The sequence below is a fragment of the Sturnira hondurensis genome, unplaced genomic scaffold (assembly GCF_014824575.4).
Source record: "Sturnira hondurensis isolate 20B ecotype Veracruz unplaced genomic scaffold, ASM1482457v3 Scaffold0009516, whole genome shotgun sequence".
NCBI classification, from domain to species: domain Eukaryota; kingdom Metazoa; phylum Chordata; class Mammalia; order Chiroptera; family Phyllostomidae; genus Sturnira; species Sturnira hondurensis.
The window spans coordinates 111982-130670 of NW_028082147.1; the positions used below are offsets into that span (position 1 = coordinate 111982).

At 51.4% G+C, this 18689-nt stretch overlaps 1 protein-coding gene across 2 annotated transcripts; it reads left to right on the forward strand.

Annotated features, from left to right (window-relative positions):
- Positions 1-1922: 1922 nt before the first annotated feature.
- On the forward strand, positions 1923-18446 carry THEMIS2 (thymocyte selection associated family member 2). Of its 2 annotated transcripts, XM_037057147.1 has the most exons (6): positions 1923-2076; positions 5315-5455; positions 7875-8285; positions 13758-14827; positions 17207-17360; positions 17795-18446. In XM_037057147.1, exons 1-6 carry the CDS (start codon positions 1983-1985, stop codon positions 17848-17850), a joined length of 1926 nt encoding a protein of 641 aa, XP_036913042.1. In that variant the 5' UTR covers positions 1923-1982; the 3' UTR covers positions 17851-18446. The 2 variants fall into 2 exon arrangements, with proteins under 2 accessions (XP_036913042.1, XP_036913043.1); XM_037057148.1 differs by lacking the exons at positions 13758-14827; positions 17795-18446 and having other exon boundaries at positions 17207-17322.
- Positions 18447-18689: the final 243 nt, after the last annotated feature.

An 18689-nucleotide genomic window follows, 5' to 3' on the forward strand; every position in this document is an offset into this window, starting at 1 on the left:
GAAGGAAGGGGGCCTGGCAGGGGGACCCAGGAGCCAGCCAGGAGGGAATCCCAAAGCTGGAACAATCTGAGCAACAAATTAAACAATGTAGGATTAGATTGTGAGAGTATAAAATAAATATAGATGAGTTCATGCTAGCATAAATTAATAGTTGAATAAATAAATAAGTGGGGAGAAGAGGAAATCGTTCTGACAGAGGAATTCCAGGTAATTTATTTGGCTGTCCTCCCCCTTGGAAGGTGCGGCTTAGCTCCCCCTCCCCCCTGTGATCAATGCACCTAGTGCCTTGTTTCCGAACAGGGTACATGGAGAGGGGGCACTAGCGACTTTCCAGTGGAGAAACCTGGAAACCCCACCTTAACAAACGATCAAGGTTCACATCACAGTGAGAAGCCATGCGGGATGCCACGCCTGCCCTGGGAGGGTGTGGTGAGAGGGACACATGCCCCTGAATGCAAGACTCCTGGATGGCCATGAGGAAAACATCAGAAAAAAAACAAAAAAAGATTAAGAGACATTCTTCTGCAAAGCACCCGTCCAGTGCTCCCCAAGGCTGCCAAGGTCCTGAGAAGAACACAGAAAAGTTGAGAGTGTGTTACAGATGACAAAGCGCCAGCTGGGATCCTGGGTGAGGTTCTGGAAAAGGAAAAGGTCATCAGTGGAAAAACAGATAAAACCCAAGTAATGTCTCCAGTTTAGTTAACAGTCATTCAGCAAAGCTGGTCTCTTACTTTTGACGAATGTGCTATGGTAATGAGACCGTGGCATTGGGGGATTTGAAACTAGCTGAGGGTTGGATGGGAAATGTCTACTATTTTTGCAACTTTACTGTAAATCAAAAGTTGAAAGAAAAAAAAAAAACCACAGGCAGAATAGAGTGGAAAGAAATACAACAAAATTTTAGGAGTAAATGTATTTGGGTAGTGGAGAAAGAATGTCCTCTTTTTATTTGTCAAATATCTTTAGGGTTTATTCCTTTTCTTTTAAACATTCATTATTTTGATTAGACGTCTTCTACTGCTTTTTAAAACCATTTTATTCATTTTTAGAGAAAGAGAAATAGAGGGAGAAAGAGAGGGAGAAACGTCAGGGTGTGGTTGCCTTTGGAGCGCCCCCTACTGGGGACCTGGCTGGCAACCCAGGCATGTGCCCTGACTGGGAATTGAACCAGCGACCGTTTGGTTCGCAGGCCAGCACTCAGTCTACTGAGCCACACTAGCCAGGGCCCCATAGCATTTCTTTTAATCCTCACAACCAGCTAAGTGAGATAAGATAGGGAAAATAAAATTCGGAAAATCAAAGTGATCTGCCTCAAGTTATATAACAAGCAAGATGAGGCGCTGAGATTTGAACCTCTGTGGATCTGACTGACTCCTGAGGGACAGGGAAATATAAAAGCTTTATCTGTTCTTGTGGGGTCAGGACAAGAGGGTGGACTCTCTCCCAAGCAGATTTCTCTTTAGCCCAAGAAGACCTTTCAACTAGAATCATCAGGGGAGTAGGTGCGTCCGGAGAGGTAACGAGTTCCCAGTCAGCGGAGGGATTCAGGAACCGCGACCCTCTATTTTCCTGCTCAGAGCCAAAGGGCAGGGCCGCGCGTCTACCGTGAGACCCAGAGCGACACCGGGCAGGCCGGGTTTCCTTGTAACTGGGAGGACCGGGCGGGGGGCGGTGGGGGGCTAGGGAGCGGGCGCAGGGGGCCTCGGGGCTTCGTCTTCCCCCTGCACTGCCGGGTCCGTCACGGACGGCTGCAGACGCGGGGCCTGCTTTCATTCACGCAGAGCCTTCCTTATCCAGGCCCAAATCGTGCCGCCAAGAAGACAGGCAGGTACCGCAACCCATTCTAGAGACGCGGAAACTGGGGCCGGGCAGGCAAACCGCCTACCAGCGAGGCGGCGAGCGGCCCCTCCCCGCGGGGCGGGGCTCGGGCGGGAGCGCGGCCGCCCGGCCACTGCGGCCACGGCCAGCGAACCTCGCGGACCATGGAGCCCGTGCCGCTGCAGGACTTTGTTTGCGCCCTGGACCCCGCCTCTCTCCCGCGAGTGCTGCGAGTCTGCTCCGGCGTCTACTTCCAGGGTGAGTGGCCGGCGGCGACCGTCCGACTCGCAGCGCCGCGGCGGCCAGGGCCTCCCGGGTGTGTGGGCAGGGGCGCTGCGGGCGCGTCGGAAGCCCGGGAAAGTGCGCCCCAGCTTGGAATCCCCACGCTGCCCCTGCTGTGCGACTCGGGGCTGCGCGCCACCTGGGAAGTAATGGGCTCCGACTGCCAGGGGGGCGGAACCCAGCCGCGGCGGGGTCAAGCCGCTGTGCGCGTTGATTGAGGTGCGGCTGTGCGGGGCTCCAGCGTCAGGGCGCCCAGGACTTGCAGCTGTTGCTTGATTCTTAGGTGCCGGGTCAGCCCTCTGCTCCGTGTAGCCTCGTGCTCCCCTCCACTCCCATCTACACCAGCTCCCTGCGGTCCCTCCATCGCACCTTTGTGCTCTGCTAGACGGTGGACACTACTTGATCTGATCAGCTCTTCAGTTCTCAGCTTAGTGAAGAGAACTGAATCCCTCATCCTTGAAGCCTTCTCGGCTCTCTGCTCCGTACATGCCCGCACATCTGCTCCCCTGGCCACAGCCTGCCTTGTTCACAGGTGGTTAGTGCACAGCAGGGGCTCGGTCACTAGTTACTACCTGAAGGAGCAAGAGACCAGGGACTGACCGGCAGTGGAACACGGGAGAGGACAGAATGGCTGCTCAGCAGATGGGAAACGCAGGCTGCTGATGGTGAGGGATGGGCTGAGGGAGACAGAACAGGGAAGGAGGAGGAGAGGGAACCCAGACTCTGGGTGGGGCTGGGGAAGCTCCTTCCTTAGCAAATTAATGCGTGGCTGCCCTGACTATCTCCTCCCCTCTCTCTGTTCCCTCACACTGCCACATCAGCTTCCAGAATTCCGAGGCCCCAAGTGTGTCCTAGATGGAGGGTGAGGCATATGGAGGGACATAGAAGGCACAGGGCAGGCCACCGCACACTGGGTCTGGCCAGGTCCATTTGGGAATCTGATGGATCTGGGTTCGAATCCTGACTCTACCTCTGGGGGCTTCCGGCAGGCACCTGTGCTCCGTTTGCTCTCTTCCCGACACCCGCTGCTTGCTGTGTGTCTTAATATCTGAGTTTCATCATTCTGCCTGAGCTGGCTGGTGGGAAGTGACGGAAGTTAGGGTAAGAGAAGGACCAGAGGGATGCAAGTGTGCAGGTGAGGGTGAGTGTGGAGGGGACAGACCGTGATACTGATGGCACAGGCTCCTGGTCTGGACACTTGGAACGGGTTAGGAGTTGCAGTGTGGGGAGCAAGCACCCTGGACTCAAGTCTCAATTGGGTCTCTTACTACCTCTGATCTTGGGCCACCCATGCAACCTCGCCGAGGCTCAGTTTCTTCATTTGGGAAAGGGAAATGTCTGTCCCTTTGAGGGCAGTCATGGGTCATAAATGCAATGACCCATATGCAATACTGACCACAGCACCTCCCCTGGACCCACCAGCCCCTTGCCCCACCCCCAAAACTGTAGTCAGAATGTTTTATGAGCCTATGTATGTTTTCCGGGTGATAAAGGGAGGGGTTTTCACCACTTTCTCAGGGCTATGAGAAGGGTTGTGCGAGTAATACTCGAACCTTACGAGTGTCCACGCTACAGTCTTTCCTGTAAGCCAGACTCCAGCCTTTGTCACAGACTGGAGGGGCCAGGCCACCAATACTCCCACCAGCTGTGCAGGCAACGCCGGCAAACTGGAACAACAACACAGTGACTACGCTATTCATTCAGCTTTTATTAAGGTAGATTCAATCCAAATGCATACTAACCTAGTAACAGTAATAGTCACTCAGAAGCAACCAGCAATAACATCACACAAGAGCATTGGGGGATAATGAACCTGAGTCCCAAGAGTCCCGATCAAGTCTGGTGTGGGAGACAGCCGGTCAGTGCCTTACAAGGCAGAGTCTATGGCGGCCTCAGAGCCAGCCAGGGCAAGGTCGATGGGAGCAATGGAGCGTCCGTCCGTGGTCTCAGCTGCCCATTCACAGGCCTTTGCTTTCATACTCTTGTTTGACGATGCAGTGATGCATCAGCCTCTTGTTAACTCACGTTGTTTTGTGCCACCTCCATAGGCGTGTTGGTTATATCACTCCACCGAGCTGCTCTGAGAGGGTGGTGTTACCCTTCAGATAAGCATGGGCTGTTGACCACATTGCAGAGCGCATGCCCTAGGGATTGCAACACCCCTACCCGTCATTGCTCCACTTCGCGCACGCAAAACATGGCCCCCCTCCACACCATCTTAGTCGACAGGACTGACGCTGCCTCAGTTCAGTCCTCCTGGCTGCAGGGCCCTGCTGGGGATGCCCTGGGTTGGGCTAGGGTGGGGTGGGTCAGGTGGCCTTGACGCTCACCCACCTGTACTTTCCCGGTGGTCGTCAGCAGGACATGGAGCCTGCACACTCGTGTGTGATCTCTCCCCAGACAGATCTCTCTCCCGAGAGATCTCTACCAAGCACTTCCCTGTTTCAGATGCTACTTCGAGGGCCCAGAACCCTGCCTGCGGGGCACACGCTGTCAGTGGCCCTCCGTTCTGGCTGCGCATCCTTTAAAAACAATTCATCTGATGCCCTGGCTCATGTAGCTCAGTGGATTGAGCACGGGCCTGTGAACCAAAGGATTGTGGTTTGATTCCCAGTCAGAGCACATGCCTGGGTTGCAGGCCAGTTCCCGCAGGGAACTCATGAGAGGCAACTATACATTGATACTTCTCTCCCTCTCTCCTTCCCTTCCCCTCTAAAAATAAATAAATAAATAAAATCTTTAAAGAAAAATTCATCTGAAGAAGAAAGCACCGGGGCAGCTGTTAGGCTTTGTGTGAGCTTGGGTAGCCACTGACCCTCTCTGGGCCTGATTAAATAATAGTGATAAGGGAATGGGTGTCACAGGACCATGCACCCACTCGTGACTTGAACATATATGGACAGGCCAGGCCTGTGCTGGCCACAATGGTGCTGAGATGGGTCAGCCCTGCCCCATAAGCTGAGTTCAGGAGACACAGGGCTGTGAAGAGGGCCAGAGAGTGTACCATGGAAGGGTACATCCAGCACTAGAAGAAGGCAAAGGTGGCATTTATGCTGACGGAGCACAGCTCAGCCAGTGGCCATCAGGTAAGGAAAGACAGGGGAAGGCGTTCCAGACGGTAGAAGCACGTGTGCACAGGCGTGGCCGAGCAGGGCACAGGCCGCCCGGTGCTTGGCCCTTGCTGAACGGGGAAACTGCATCTGTGTCTTCGTAGGCTCCATCTATGAGATCTCCGGGAATGAGTGCTGCCTGTCCACAGGGGACCTGATGAAGGTCACCCAGCTCCGCCTCCAGAAGGTTGTCTGTGAGAACCCAGGGACAGGTCAGACCATAGAGCTGGACCCCAACTTCAAGGGTAAGGTTGGCACCCCTGTCTCCCCATGCGCCCTGGCCCCCTCCAGGCACCCCTGCGGACACACTCTCAGGCTTGCCAACTCCTGCATGCACTCCCGCCCCTCTGGGTTAGCACGTGCAACTCTCACGTCCACTTGGCCTCCAGGCTCAGGATGTCCTCAGGGTGGCCTGACGATGCCCTGATCCTGGCCGCCCCCTCCCTGTCCATCTCTCTGATCACATTTGGCTGGGATGTTTTGTTCCAGGTCTTTGTCTACGTGCCCGTCTCTGTGTTCGCTCATACCTTTGCTTACTAAACATTCGCTGACACCCACTGTATGGCCTCTGCTGGGGGTGGGCGGTGTGGGGTTTGGGATGAACCCGGGCAGCTCTCTCCAGTGGGGAGCTCCCATGGTGGCAATGAGAGGAGGGCGACAGTAGAAGTCGGCACAAGTTAAGAGGGGGCTCTGGCATGAGCAGCCTGCCTGGGAGGGGGGTGGTCTGTGCAGGCTTCCTGGAGGAGGTGGCACCTAGCTGGAGGAAGGATCTCTAGTGGGAGCAGCTAGAGGGAGTAGCATGTGCACAGTGGGGCTCCAGACCTCCACATCACTCAGTTATTGCAGGAGGTGTGTGGTGAGGCGGACTGTGGGCAGATGCCGAAGCCGAAGCCTAGGTGGGGATCTTGCTCTGTCACTAACTGTGGTTTTGGCCACTTCCTGTGACATCTCTGGGCCTCAGCTTCCTCCTCTGTGATGGAGTTACTCAGGCTTGATGTAAGGCTAAAACGGTTTCCATACGTGGAGCATGCAGTGAAGCGCAGAGCGGGCACCGTGTGAAGGCCGCCCTCAGCGAGAGCCACCGTGCCCACCCAGACAGGATGGGCGTGGCTGTGGGTGCCAGGCGAGTGGGCGGGGCCTGTGTGGGTCTCAGACCATTTCGGTCTCCACAGTGAATGTGAAAGTGATGTGTGTTATTTTGTATTTGGAGGATTTTGTTTTTATTTTGAAAAGGTTTCAAGTTTACAGAAGACTTGCTAGAACTACTGTATACCCTTATCCGGATTCACTAACTGTTAAACACTTGTTATATGTGCTTCCTCTCTTTCTCTTCCTCTCTCTCTTCACACATACATACACCTACATATAAATATGTGTTACTGTATATGTATGCCTATATATTTGTCCTAAACTACTTGAAAGTAAATTACAGATGTGATGCCCTTTACATCTAAATATTATTCGTAATATTTAGTGTGTCTCCTAAAAAAAAGGACATTTGTTCACAGAACTGGTTTAATGATCAAATTCAGGAAATTTAGTATCGATGTGATATTAGTGCCTGATCATGGTCTGTATTCAAACTTCATCAACTGCCCTAATGATGTCTTTTTTGGGGGGTATAGTTAAAAAAATTATTTATCAGTTTTAGAGAGACAGTGGAAGGAGCACAGAGAGAGAGAGAGATTGATTTGTTGTTCCACTTATTTCCACCTTCCTTGGTTGGTCCTTGTATGTGCCCTGCCTGGGGGTCGAACCGCAACCTTGGCATGTGGGAGCGGTGCTCCAGCCAGCTGAGCTACACGGCCAGGGCTGCCGATGTCTCTTGTAGCAGTTTTTTCCCTCGATCCAGAATCGAGCCCCAGATTCTGGCTGCTGTCCTCTTCATTTAGTCTCCCTCGAGCTGGGAGAGTTCCTCCGCCTTTCCTTGTCCTCACATCCACGTTTGTGAGGCGTCCAGACCAGTGCTTCCGCAGAGTGTCCCTCAGTCCGGGTTTGCATGACGTTTCCTGGATTGGACATGTGATGCGTGTTTGGGGCAGGAAAGTCTCTGAAGTGAAGTGATGTCCAGATATGAGGTTAGTTTAGACAAGAGGAGAATGGACGGGGTCGGGGAGGGACAGAGGGAGGAGAGCAGCCAGAACTGGCAGACACTTAAGGGGCGGGGGGTGGTCAGAGCTCATGCAGCCAGTGGCTCCTGGGCTTCCAGTTTGGGAGAGGGAGAGTGGCACTGCCCCTGGTGGGGTGACAGCTGTTGGGTGTGTGGCACTGGAGCAGCAGTGAGGCATCTGGAGGCAAAGTTGGAGAGATCAGAGGCAGGGGGAGTCCAGAGGTAGGAAAACACAGCTGCGGTTGGTGGCTCTGGTCGGGAGCACGTCCCTGTTCTGTCCTCTCTCCCTGGCAACAGTCCCTCCGTGTCTGTGCCCTTGTGTGAGAAGGAACTGTCTCCATTTCTGCTCCTCGCTGTCCATTCACACACGGTCCCTGGCTGCCTCCCACCTCTCAGCCCTGTGGCCCAGGGGTTCAGATGCTGACCTGTCCTTGGCGCCTTATCCTTGGGGGAATCTGGAAGGGTTCTCGTCAGCCAGCCCGGAGCCTGGTACATTTGGCCATGGGCCCAGCTGAAGCCTGCTCCACCCGGATCCCCTCTGCTGTTCCCCACAGGCCACTTCAGCCCCCTCACCGGCCCTCAGAGCTATGGAACCCTGGAGGAACTTGTCTCTGCTCTGATCCGGAGCTCCAAGCCGCTGCCCGTCTGGTTCATGTCCATCTACAGAATTGACACACAGACCAGGGTGGTGCCTGAGGAGCAGCCCCTCATGCTCGAGGCTGTGGAAATGCACCTCGGGACCTGCTCTGCCCGCTGTGTGCTAAGCATGGGGACCCAGGTGGTGGCCCTGTATCTGCCCCTGTCCACCAAGGGGCCCTTCTGGGAACTGGAGACGGGTGCCCCTCGGACCCTGCTGCAGGCCCTGCAAGACCCAGCCCTTAAGGGCCTCCTCCTCACCTGCCCCACCCTCCCCTGGCGCTCCTTGATCCTGAGGCCGCACTATGAGATCCAAGCCATCATGCACAGTGAGTTGTCGGGACAGGTGGGTGGGGGTCGGAGGGGAAGGGAGAGAGGGCCCCTGGGCAGCTGCTCTGACGGAAGATCCCCGCCACAGTCTAGCGATTCCAGGTGGCTTACAGTTTATACAGAGTAACAGAATGAAGATTCTGAAAGAGTGGGAAACTAGGTGTAAATGGAGATAGGCAAATAACCTAACTCTAGAGCAAGGTCCCAGATACGTTATAAAATTGGGCAAAGTGGGTTGTGAGCTTACTAGCAGCTAGGACACAGAGTTGCCACGTGAAACCTTGACCATTTGCTCAGGAGGAGCAACCTCTTCTCCTGCTTCTGGGGAGAGCAGGTGCTTCTGCAGGTCCTTGTGTCGGGGTGGCAGAGGGCATGGACTGAAGCCCCAGCTGCTTCACGGGGTACTTCCTAGGCCCGGCTGGGGGCAACATGCCCATGACGCAGAGGCAGAGGGCCTGTCCGGTTGGAGGCCAGGCCTGAGCAGAGGCGGAAAAATGGTACCTGGGCCCTGCTCCCTGGAGGCCAGAGTTCAAGCCCCCTGGCAGTTACCGAGACTGTCGGTCAGGATGGCTGACAGATGGCAGAGCCAAGCGGGGATTCTTTGCTCTGTTTTTGAAAAAAAATTTTAATTACTTTATTGTACAAAAATTCAAACCTGTACAAAAGCAAGGAGGAGGATAACAGACCCCCACAACTCCATTACCCAACATCGCAATTGTTGGCTGTCCTGTTTCATCTCTCCTCAGCTCCCCCTCCCCATCCCGCACCTGATTGTTTCAAAGCAGACCGACCCCAGGTACTGCAGCATTTCTCCATCAATACTCCAATATGTGTTTCTTTTTTAAAAAAACTATGTCTATTTTAAAATGCGACTTTTTTAAGACACCGAAGTGTTTAAGAACACTGTGCCTGGCAGTCCAACACACTTAAGTACTGTCAGGCAGTCCTTAACCTGTTGACAACCTGGCAATACTTCTGCTGGGATCACTTTCCCAGTGGGCATCACTCATCATGTATCTCGGCAAACAAGGACCAATGTTTGGCCGCGGCATTTATTGGTTAATATCTGACCACCCTTCGCGGCAGACCCCTGGCCGTGGACCACAAGCCTCTGTCCACTGGCCTGTTTTCAGCATTTCTCTAGCCCCACTTAGTCTGATGGATGGTCCCAGCCAGCACTTCCAGAAGCTCAAGCTGCTCTTTGGCTTTAGGGACCATTAGCTCTTTGGGGTTCACATAGTTAGTTGTTCATGTCTTCATACTTCTGTTGGACAACTCCTGTTTTCTGATTGGATTCATGCTTTAGAATGGAGACTGGTCCACTCTTCTTGCTCTTTTTATTATTATTATTATGGTGCTTGTGTAAAAGTCTTACTTTTATTTTTTTAAAAGATTTTACTTATTTATCTTTAGAGGGGAAGGGAAGGAGAGAAGGAGAGAAATACCAATGTGTGGTTGCCTCTCGTGAGTCCCCTGCTGGGAACTGGCCTGCAACCCCAGCATGTGCCCTGACTGGGAATCGAACTGCGATCGTGTGGTTCGCAGGCCCGCACTCAATCCACTGAGCTACACCAGCCAGGGCTAAAAGTCTTACTTTTAAAATATTGGTGAACCACCTGAGTTTAGTTTCATGCTTCTTTCTATCTCTGTAGTCATCCTCTTCAGTAATAATCCTGTTCTCACTGAACCTGACATAGACCATGACAGATGTGTCAGGAAGGAAGAGGCTGCCTTCTTCATCCTCACTCACTTCCAAACGCAATAGCTCTCCATTTTTCTGCACACTGTCCAGCCATTCGGGCAAAAGGTCATGATTTCGATGTGGCCTCTTCTTCATGTCCTTAGTTGTAGGACTTCTGCCCAGCTAATTTGAGGCAGTTCTGAATGGTGGTTGTTCTATAGTTGAGTTATTGTTTTGAGGTGGTTGTGGGAGATGCGAGTACTGCATTTACCTACCCCGCCATCTCGACCGGAGGCTCGCTCTTTTTAAAAAAAAAATATCTGCCATCCTTAGGCTCATAGGCCTGCGCTCAATCCACCGAGCCACACCAGCCAGGGATGACTCTTTTTTTAAACAGACACAATACCACCATCATACCAAATTCATGAACAATCATTCCTATGGCCAGCACACGTTGGCGACACCCACCCGGTGTTTGAATTTTCTCCACTATCTCATACTTTTTAAAAATTTTATCCACCTCAAGACCCACATAAGGTCTACAACATTGCCATTGATTGATATGTCTCTTAAGTCCACTTTAATCTATAGGTTTCCCCTTTTTAAATTTTCCTTGTAATTTCTCTGTCGAAGAGAGTAGGCTTTTTGTCCTGTGAGCTTCTTCACATTTTGGATTTTTGTCACCAGCATCCTTTGTGGAGTGTAAACCCCATCCTCTGTCCCCTGACTTTCCCGCTGGGTGGGCCCTGAGACACCCCCAGGTCTGCCGATTCAATGTGGGGACTCACGGGACTCGGCACATGGTTGTACTCACAGCTCTGATGGATCCCAGCGAAAGGACCCAAAGCACTGTCAGCAAAGGGAAAAGTACATGTGGAGAAGCCCAGAGGAAACCAGGGACTCACACAGGGAGTTAATTCCTCCAGCACTGAAGGGCCGCAACATGTGTGAGGTGTTGTCTGTGAGGGAAGCTCACTGGAGTCTCAGCGCCCACAGTTTTTACTGGAGACTGGTCACGCAGGCCCCTGCTGCCTGACCCCTACAAAGATTCAAGACCCCCAGAGGGAAAGCAGGTGTTCAGCTTAAATCACATCGTTTGCACAGTTTGGGCAGTGACTCGCTTTTTAAAAAATCCTCACCCAAGGATATATTTGTTAATTTTAGGGAGAGAGGAAGTGGGGGAGACAGAGACAGAGAAACACTGATCGGTTGCCTCCTGTACATGCCCAGACCATGAGTTGAACCTGCAACTTTTTGGTGCACCAGGTGAGGCTCCAACCAACTGAGCCACTTGGCTAGGGCCCACCTTTAAAATTTTTTTAATTTACTGATTTTAGAGAGAGGAAAAGGGGGAGAGAGGGGAGGACAGGGAAAGAAACATCAATTTGTTGTTCCACTTATTTATGCATTCATTGGTTGATTCTTGTATGTGACCTGACCAGGGATAGAACCTGCAACCTTGGTATACCAGGATAATGCTCTAACCAAATGAGCTACCCAGTCAGGGCACCAGTGATCCACTCTTAACAGGGGAGCCCTCCCCAAATCCACGATTCCTGCATGTCAGCCAAGGACTGACATTGTAGGCAGGTCTTTCTAGGGAGAACAGTCTCAGGCATACTGTGTTAGTTCCAGATTTGTACACACCTGGAAACAGGCACTTAGCTCCAGAGGCTTAACAGATAAAAGGGACACAGTTTTTTTTATAGTCATGTGAGGTGTAGGGCAAGGAATTCCCACTTGACTCTGTGTCTGCCACCAACCTAACTGGAGCATCAGCCTTTCCATGGGGTGTAGATCAGATAACACAATGGATGGGCCAGTGTGATGTGAGTGGCTGCTGCTGACCACTCCCTAGATCCATGATTTTGTTAGAAATTGCAATGGTGATATTTTTTTTAAATATTTTATTTATCTTTAGAAGGGAAGAGAAGGAGAGAAATATCAATGTATGGTTGCCTCTCATGAGTCCCCCGCTGGGAACTGGCCTGCAGCCCAGGCATGTGCCCTGACTGGGAATCGAACCGCGATCATGTGGTTCGCAGGCCCACGCTCAATCTACTGAGCTACACCAGCCAGGGCAATGGTGATATTTTAAGCTTGTCATTCCTTCATGGGGAAACTGCATAGAGAACACTCCTCACTTACTTTGTTACACTCTGTACAGGACATAGAGGGCATTGTGTTTGTGTATGCAGAGGTCCCTGGACACCATTCTTCAGCTCTGTTCAGGCTTGGTCACCAGCTGGTGAGACCTGACTAGGTTCTACCTCTGAGTCACCAACCCTGCCACCAGCCTGTGCTGAGGACTAATAAGTAACATTATTTTTTAAATAGATCTTATTTATTTATTTTTAGACAGGGGAAGGAAGAAAGGGAGAAAGGAAGAGAAACATGCATATGTGGTTGCCTCTTGGGCACCACCTACTGGGGACCTGGCCTACCACCCAGGCATGTGCCCTGACTGGGAATCAAACCAGTAACCCTCTGGTTCCCAGGCCGGCACTCAATCTACTGAGCTACACCAGCCAGGGCCTTTTTTTTTTTAACTGGTTTTTAAAATACGGAGTTTGCTCCTTAGCATCCTTCAGTGGGTGATTTGGGGTCTTTTAAAAAATCATTATGAATTCACAATTCTAATCCACTGAAATTGTTATTCTTATTTGAATAAATTATCTCAGCTTTGGTCAATGGGAGCCTTTTCAAATTGGCTCCTTACGTTTTGACATACCTTCGTGGCCTTGAATAGGTTTTCTTGCTTTCTGGTAGAAGATGTTTGAGGCTCATCTGAACATTTCTTCCCAGGTATGGAGGTTAGCTCTTTCCCAGCAAGCCCTGGGCAGTAAGAGACCACAGTTTGGGGAGCCATGGGTTTTCATGGTGGGTGGGGCTTGGCAGGCTGGATAATGAGGCAGCTCAGTTAATCCATGAGTATTTTGAAGAAAAAAACCAAACAGTATAATGAACCCCCACATCTCCCAGACTCAACCAATGATCAGTCCACCTGGCACAAGCAAAAACTCTAGCAGTGTGACCTGAGGGAAGTAATCACCACCCCACTAAGCCTCAGTGTTCTCACCTGCAAAATGGGGACATTATGCCCTGCTCCATCTTCCGTGTGATGTGGGTCAGCCTCAAGACATATCAGTTTTCCTCATACCCGAAATCACCCTTTGAGTTTATACACCGGGTAATAATCCAGAGAGGAAACAAGATGCCCAAGGTTATTTAGTCATTGTTTATCTTGACTTGGTTTTCTCTATTTAAATCCAGGAAGGACTTAGAAAGGCAGCTTAAAAAATTACATTCAATTAAAATTAAGAAGTGGTTGAACTGATTGGATATTCTATATTATAATAGGAATTACCAGATAATCACTATTATTTCAGCGTAGTAATACTGTGATTAGGTGGTTAAATTTTTAATCACCCCTCGTTTTAGAAATCACAGATCTTGTGATATGATGGCTCTGATTCAAAATAATCCAGTGGAGGGAAATAGACGGAAGTAGAGATTAAAGATGGGCCTTGAGTTCAGTGTTGTAGGTGGGTACATGGGGGTCGCTACACTAGTCTTTTTACTTTTATAAATGTTTAAAGCTTTCTAAAATAACTTTAAAAAGAAAGAGGTTGAAGGCAAGAGTTGGCCAAGGGATCTGGGACAGGACAGTGCTGGTAGGAAAGACAAAGGGAGAGAGGTCAGCCGGCCCAGATCTCTTTGCTGGGGCTGAAGAGTACACTGCTGAGGTGGCGTGTGGCCACAGCATTAAGCTGACCTCTGCCCTCCACAGTGCGCAGGACCATCGTCAGCATCCCTTCTACCCTGGAGGTTGACGTGGAGGATGTCACCACCTCCTCTGAACACATCCACTTCATCCAACCGCTGCTGCTGAGCGAGGTCCTGGCACGGGGAGGCCCCTTCCCCTTGAATGCACAGATCCTGGAAGTCCCGGAGGGGCCACCCATCTTCCTCAGCCCATGGGTGGGTTCCTTGCGGAAAGGCCAGGGGCTCTGCATCCATGGCCTAGCTTCACCTCCCTGGCGGGTCCTGGCCTCAACCAAGGGCCGGAAGGTGCCCAGATACTTCATGGTCTCTGGAGCCTACCATGGGAAACTGCGGCGACGGCCAAGAGAGTTCTCCACAGCCTATGACCTCCTGGGTGCTCTGCAGCCCGGCCGGCCACTGCGGGTGGTGACCATGAAGGACTGTGAGGGTAATGAGGAGGAGATCCCTGGGTTCTCTTCCCTGGCTATGGGAGACAGGCTGGAGGTGCTGGGGTCTGGTCAGGCCCATGGGTCTCACGGCAGGGACATGGACGTCTTGATGTGTCATCGGCTCAGTGACCAAGCTGGGGAGGAGGAGGAGTATGAAGAGGAGGCAGAGGATCAAGAACAGATTGTGCTGCCCCTCTACTTCTCTGGCAGCTTTGTGGAGGAGATGAGCGATGCCCGGCGATATAACCTGGCAGATCTGACTGCCCAGTTCTCACTGCCCTGTGAAGTCAAGGTGGTGACCAAGGACAGCAGCCACCCTGCTGACCCTCTGCCCCTCTTCCCTGGTCTGCGGCTTGAGGAGAAAATCATGGAACCCTTCTTGGTGGTCAGCCTGGACTCAGAGCCTGGGATGTACTTCGAGATCCCTCCCCAGTGGCTGGACCTGACTATTATGGAGGAGGAGGGGCAGCCAGGCCAGCCAGCTGGGTCTCTCCCCGCAGCCACAGTGGAGGAGCTGACAGATGCCTTCTATTATCACCTTCGGAAGTTACCGGCCTCAGAGAGCCAAGGCCCTCCACCCAGGCCCCCGAAGCGTCAGAACCTCAGCGAGCAGGAGAAACAGAGCAGACTGGAGGGAAGCATGAAGGTACCAATATAACCAATGTTGGCGGGATGGGTTCACCTGTTACGGTCCCTGCAAAGTTGGGCCATTCTCCTTGGTCTAGCATCACATTTCTCTTATGATTGTATGGAACTTGCAGTTTGGAAATGCATACTTTGCACCTATATTATTCTTATTCCATCCTGACAGTCATTATATTGGTGTGATAATCCATATTTTACGGCTGAGAAAACGAGGACTCAGCAGCCCTGATATGCACCAGTCACACTTAATTACCAGGAAGGCTGAACTGGAGCATAAGCATTCTGATACCAAGTTCATTGTGCTTTGCCTTTCTTCGCTACCCTTGTTGTCACTCCCTAGTTCAAGATTAATTACTTCTGACCTAAACTATCTGGCAGCCTCTTTAACCCCTCCCTGCAGCTGTCAGAATGGTCTTCGAAATCCTCCCCTGGTCACCAATGGGTTTTGGTCCCATTTTCCAAAACTTCCAGTGGCTCTCCATTGCCAGAGATAGGGCAGACCCCTTAACACAGCATCCAGGGTCTTTTATCAGCTGACTTCAGTATCACCTTCCCAAGGCCTGTCTTCCCCCACCAACTCCGAGGTTCACAGTCTAGACTCAGAGAAGCTCCTGAAACCCCTCACAGTGCCAGGACTTCTGCCTCAGCACATTACACACACCATCCCTTTCTTTCAGGCTCATGGGCAAGGCTCAGCTTAGATTTCCTTCTAGGCAGGGTCCTCCCTCTCATGTGTTCATACTGCATGTTGGACACAACTGGGGGGTGGGGTGGGGGACACGTAGTTTTCGGTTGGATTCACCTGAATCTCTCTGGTTACAGTGAGAGTCCTATGGGGACAGACCTTACCCACTCCAAAGGGGGAAGAGAAAGTGCCAGTGCGTGCTAAACTGAACCAAACTGGATCCCAGTAAGGGGGAAAGAACCAGGTAGATGTAAAGGCTCAATCCCAGTCGCAGTTTACTCACTGTGTGGCCTGGACTCTGAGCATCTGCTTTCTTACTAGTGGACCTGAGAGAACAGCGCTCAGTGCTGTTTCATTAGCTGCTGACTGTTGGGCGCTTACTCTGTGGCAGGCACCCTGTACGCATTGCCCTTCTTAGCTCCCACACTGTCCCTCTGCGGCCGGCACTGTTACCATCTCTTTGTACCATGGAGAGAATGAACACAGGCGGGTAAGGCAGTCTACCTGAGATCATGCGCTCACAAATGGTGAGCTGGGGTTTGAAGTCAGGTGTGACCACGTGGCTTGAGCAGCTGACTACCAAGCTCTACCTGTAGTTTGTATTGTGTGAGTAGTGGGACAAGAGTGGAAGTTCAAAAGATGAATTCTGCATCTCAGGCCCAGAGTGGGTCCTATCTGCAGAGGAAGGACAGTGGTTTGCAGAGAGGACAAAGAATAGATGGAGACTTCCATCAGTGCTGGAAAGAATACAGGACAGAGAATTCAGAGACCTCTGTCCCAGCCATGTTTCCTGATGGAAGTGACTTTGGGGCCCAGTTTCTGCTTCTTCTTCTTGATCTAGCAGCTTGTCCTCTCTGGGTATCAGTGCTGGCTGCTAACCAGGAGCTGTACTGTTTGCTCTCTAAAGCATAGTGTGGTAGAAAGAACACTGGCTTCGTTTATTTTTTTAGTTTTTATTTTTTTTGATTTTTAGAAATGAAGGGGGGCGGGGAGAGAGAAAAGGAGAGTGAGAGACAGACACACGGAAATGGAAACATCAATTTGTTGTTGCACTTGTTTATGAACTCTTTGGTTGATTCTTGTGTGTGCTCCAACCGGGGATCAACTTGCAACCTTGGTGTATTGGGATGACCCTCTAACCAACTGAACTACCTGGCAAGGACCAAAAGCACTGGCTTTAGAGGTGACAGACGTGTTCTGGGCTAGAGCCTTGGCCCAGCTAGGGAGTCCCTATGTAGGGTTTGACATGTCATACTCTCTCTGAGCCCTGTATAAATTTGGGACTGAACCAGTGACTCAGGATCGCCCAAGGACTAAATGAGCACATAGTATCCGGCACAAGGCAGGAGCTCGGGACAAGCCCCCTTCCCCCTTGCTACTCCTCTTGGCCCTAGAGCCCTGCTCTGAGGTGTCACAATGGCCTTTCCCCTTTAGCAGCAGATGCAAAGGACAATGACCAGAGCTCGGGACACTGTCTCTAGCTCCCACCACATTCTTCTTACCCTGGCCCTTTCCTCCCCTGCCAAAGACCATGTCATGTGCTTGTGGCAAAAATCCCAGGGTTCTGAGAAGCCCCACCTTGAAAAGGAAGTAGAGAAGGGAGCAGAGGAAGTGACATTTGAAGGAAGTTAGAGTTCACAGATTCTGCTGCTGTTTCTTGGGACCCTGCTGACTTCTGTTTTTTCCCCCACTTAGTCTTCTCCTGTCTCAGAACTGCAGCAACGCCCTCTGCTGCCCAAACTCAAGATGACGACCCTGGCAAAGGCCACAGAAGTTGGATCAAATACCTACAGCAAGATTCCTGCCCGTAAAGACCTCAGGCCCACTAAGTGCAGCACACTGGATCCAGGTGAGTCCCATCAGCCATTCACCTTTGTCCTTGCCCCTACCCTTCCCTTCCCACTCCTTGGATACTGCTAGCAGAACATTCAGCAGGGCCCTGCCCCTGGGCAGACCTTTCTGCAGCCCAGGCTGGATGGTCAAGCCTATATGTGGTGGACTTATGCTGAAGGGTCCCTACTAACCCTCTCCCAGGGGCCCCGGAGCCTAGGCAAGGAAAATAAGCTCCTTTCAACACGCTCCCTGTTCACCCCAAGGGATACAGGGAGAATGTTTGCAGACTGTTTAGTCAGAACAAATGATAGTTTCCCAGCTAGCAAAGACCTTAAACATTCAGACCAACCCCTTCCCTATCCAGACATGGAAGTGCGCCCTGAAGTGGGAAAGTGGGGGAAGCAACCTGCGTAAGGCCACAGACCCTCACTGGCTTGGACTTCTTTGCAGATGGTGATAAACATGACTATGAAGAAGTAGTTGAGTGCTTTCGGAAAACCCTCTAAAACGCTGGAGGAACCATGCATCCTAACTGCCTCTTCTCAGGGAGTCTGGGACACCAGCCAACTGTGACAAGCCTTTAGAAGACCTTGAACAGTCCCACAGAAACCAGACTGCTGACAGGGAATAGCTTTGTGGGACTATCTAAAACAGGAAGGACACTGCACCAGCTTCTCCCAGGTTCCAGGTTCCTGCCACTGGGGCTTGTTTGGGCTGAGCCCCTACACTGGACGTCCTCAGACTCAGAGCTTTGGTATCCAGAAGAGCCAACTGGTTTCTACTCAACCCTGTGATCCCAACACCAGCTATCCTACTGGTTGGTACGAAAGGAGTCAAAGTCACCAACCCTGGTGATGGCAGCACAGTGATTCCTGCCTCTTGGTAAAGGGGGACTCAATCCTGATCACCCTGAACTTTTTTTTGTTTGCCACTCCCACCCCCCTTCCCACCCCACCCTCCACCTCTGCCCTAAGGCTTTAATCTCCTGAGAGACCAGGATTCACTCTCTCATCTCTACAGAACCTCGCATGGCAGTTGCAGGTGACTACCCAAGATTATTTCACTCAAAAACTGTAAACTAAAAATGATACCCAGGCTTCTGGGAAAATGCAAAATCACTTGTTCTGTGTGCCAGCCCCTTTACCATCTTATTTATATCCTTTCTGAGGTAGACAATAGCATGATTTTAAAAAACAGGAAACAAGCTTGAATGATAAAGTTTCAGAAGGCAGACTAGTTCCGAACCTGGGTTAGGATCCCTGCCCACCACCTGTCACACTGTGACTATGAACAAGTTATTTTAACCTAAGATCTAGTTTCTTTATATGTAAAATGAAACTAAGTC

Coding starts and splice junctions, on each gene's coding strand:
- THEMIS2 (XM_037057147.1), top strand. CDS start 1,983: ATGGAGCCCGTGCCGCTGCAGGACTTTGTTTGCGCCCTGGACCCCGCC. Junction 14,828..17,206: donor GACTGGAGGGAAGCATGAAG/GTACCAATATAA, acceptor TCCCCCACTTAG/TCTTCTCCTGTCTCAGAACT. Junction 17,361..17,794: donor GTGCAGCACACTGGATCCAG/GTGAGTCCCATC, acceptor ACTTCTTTGCAG/ATGGTGATAAACATGACTAT.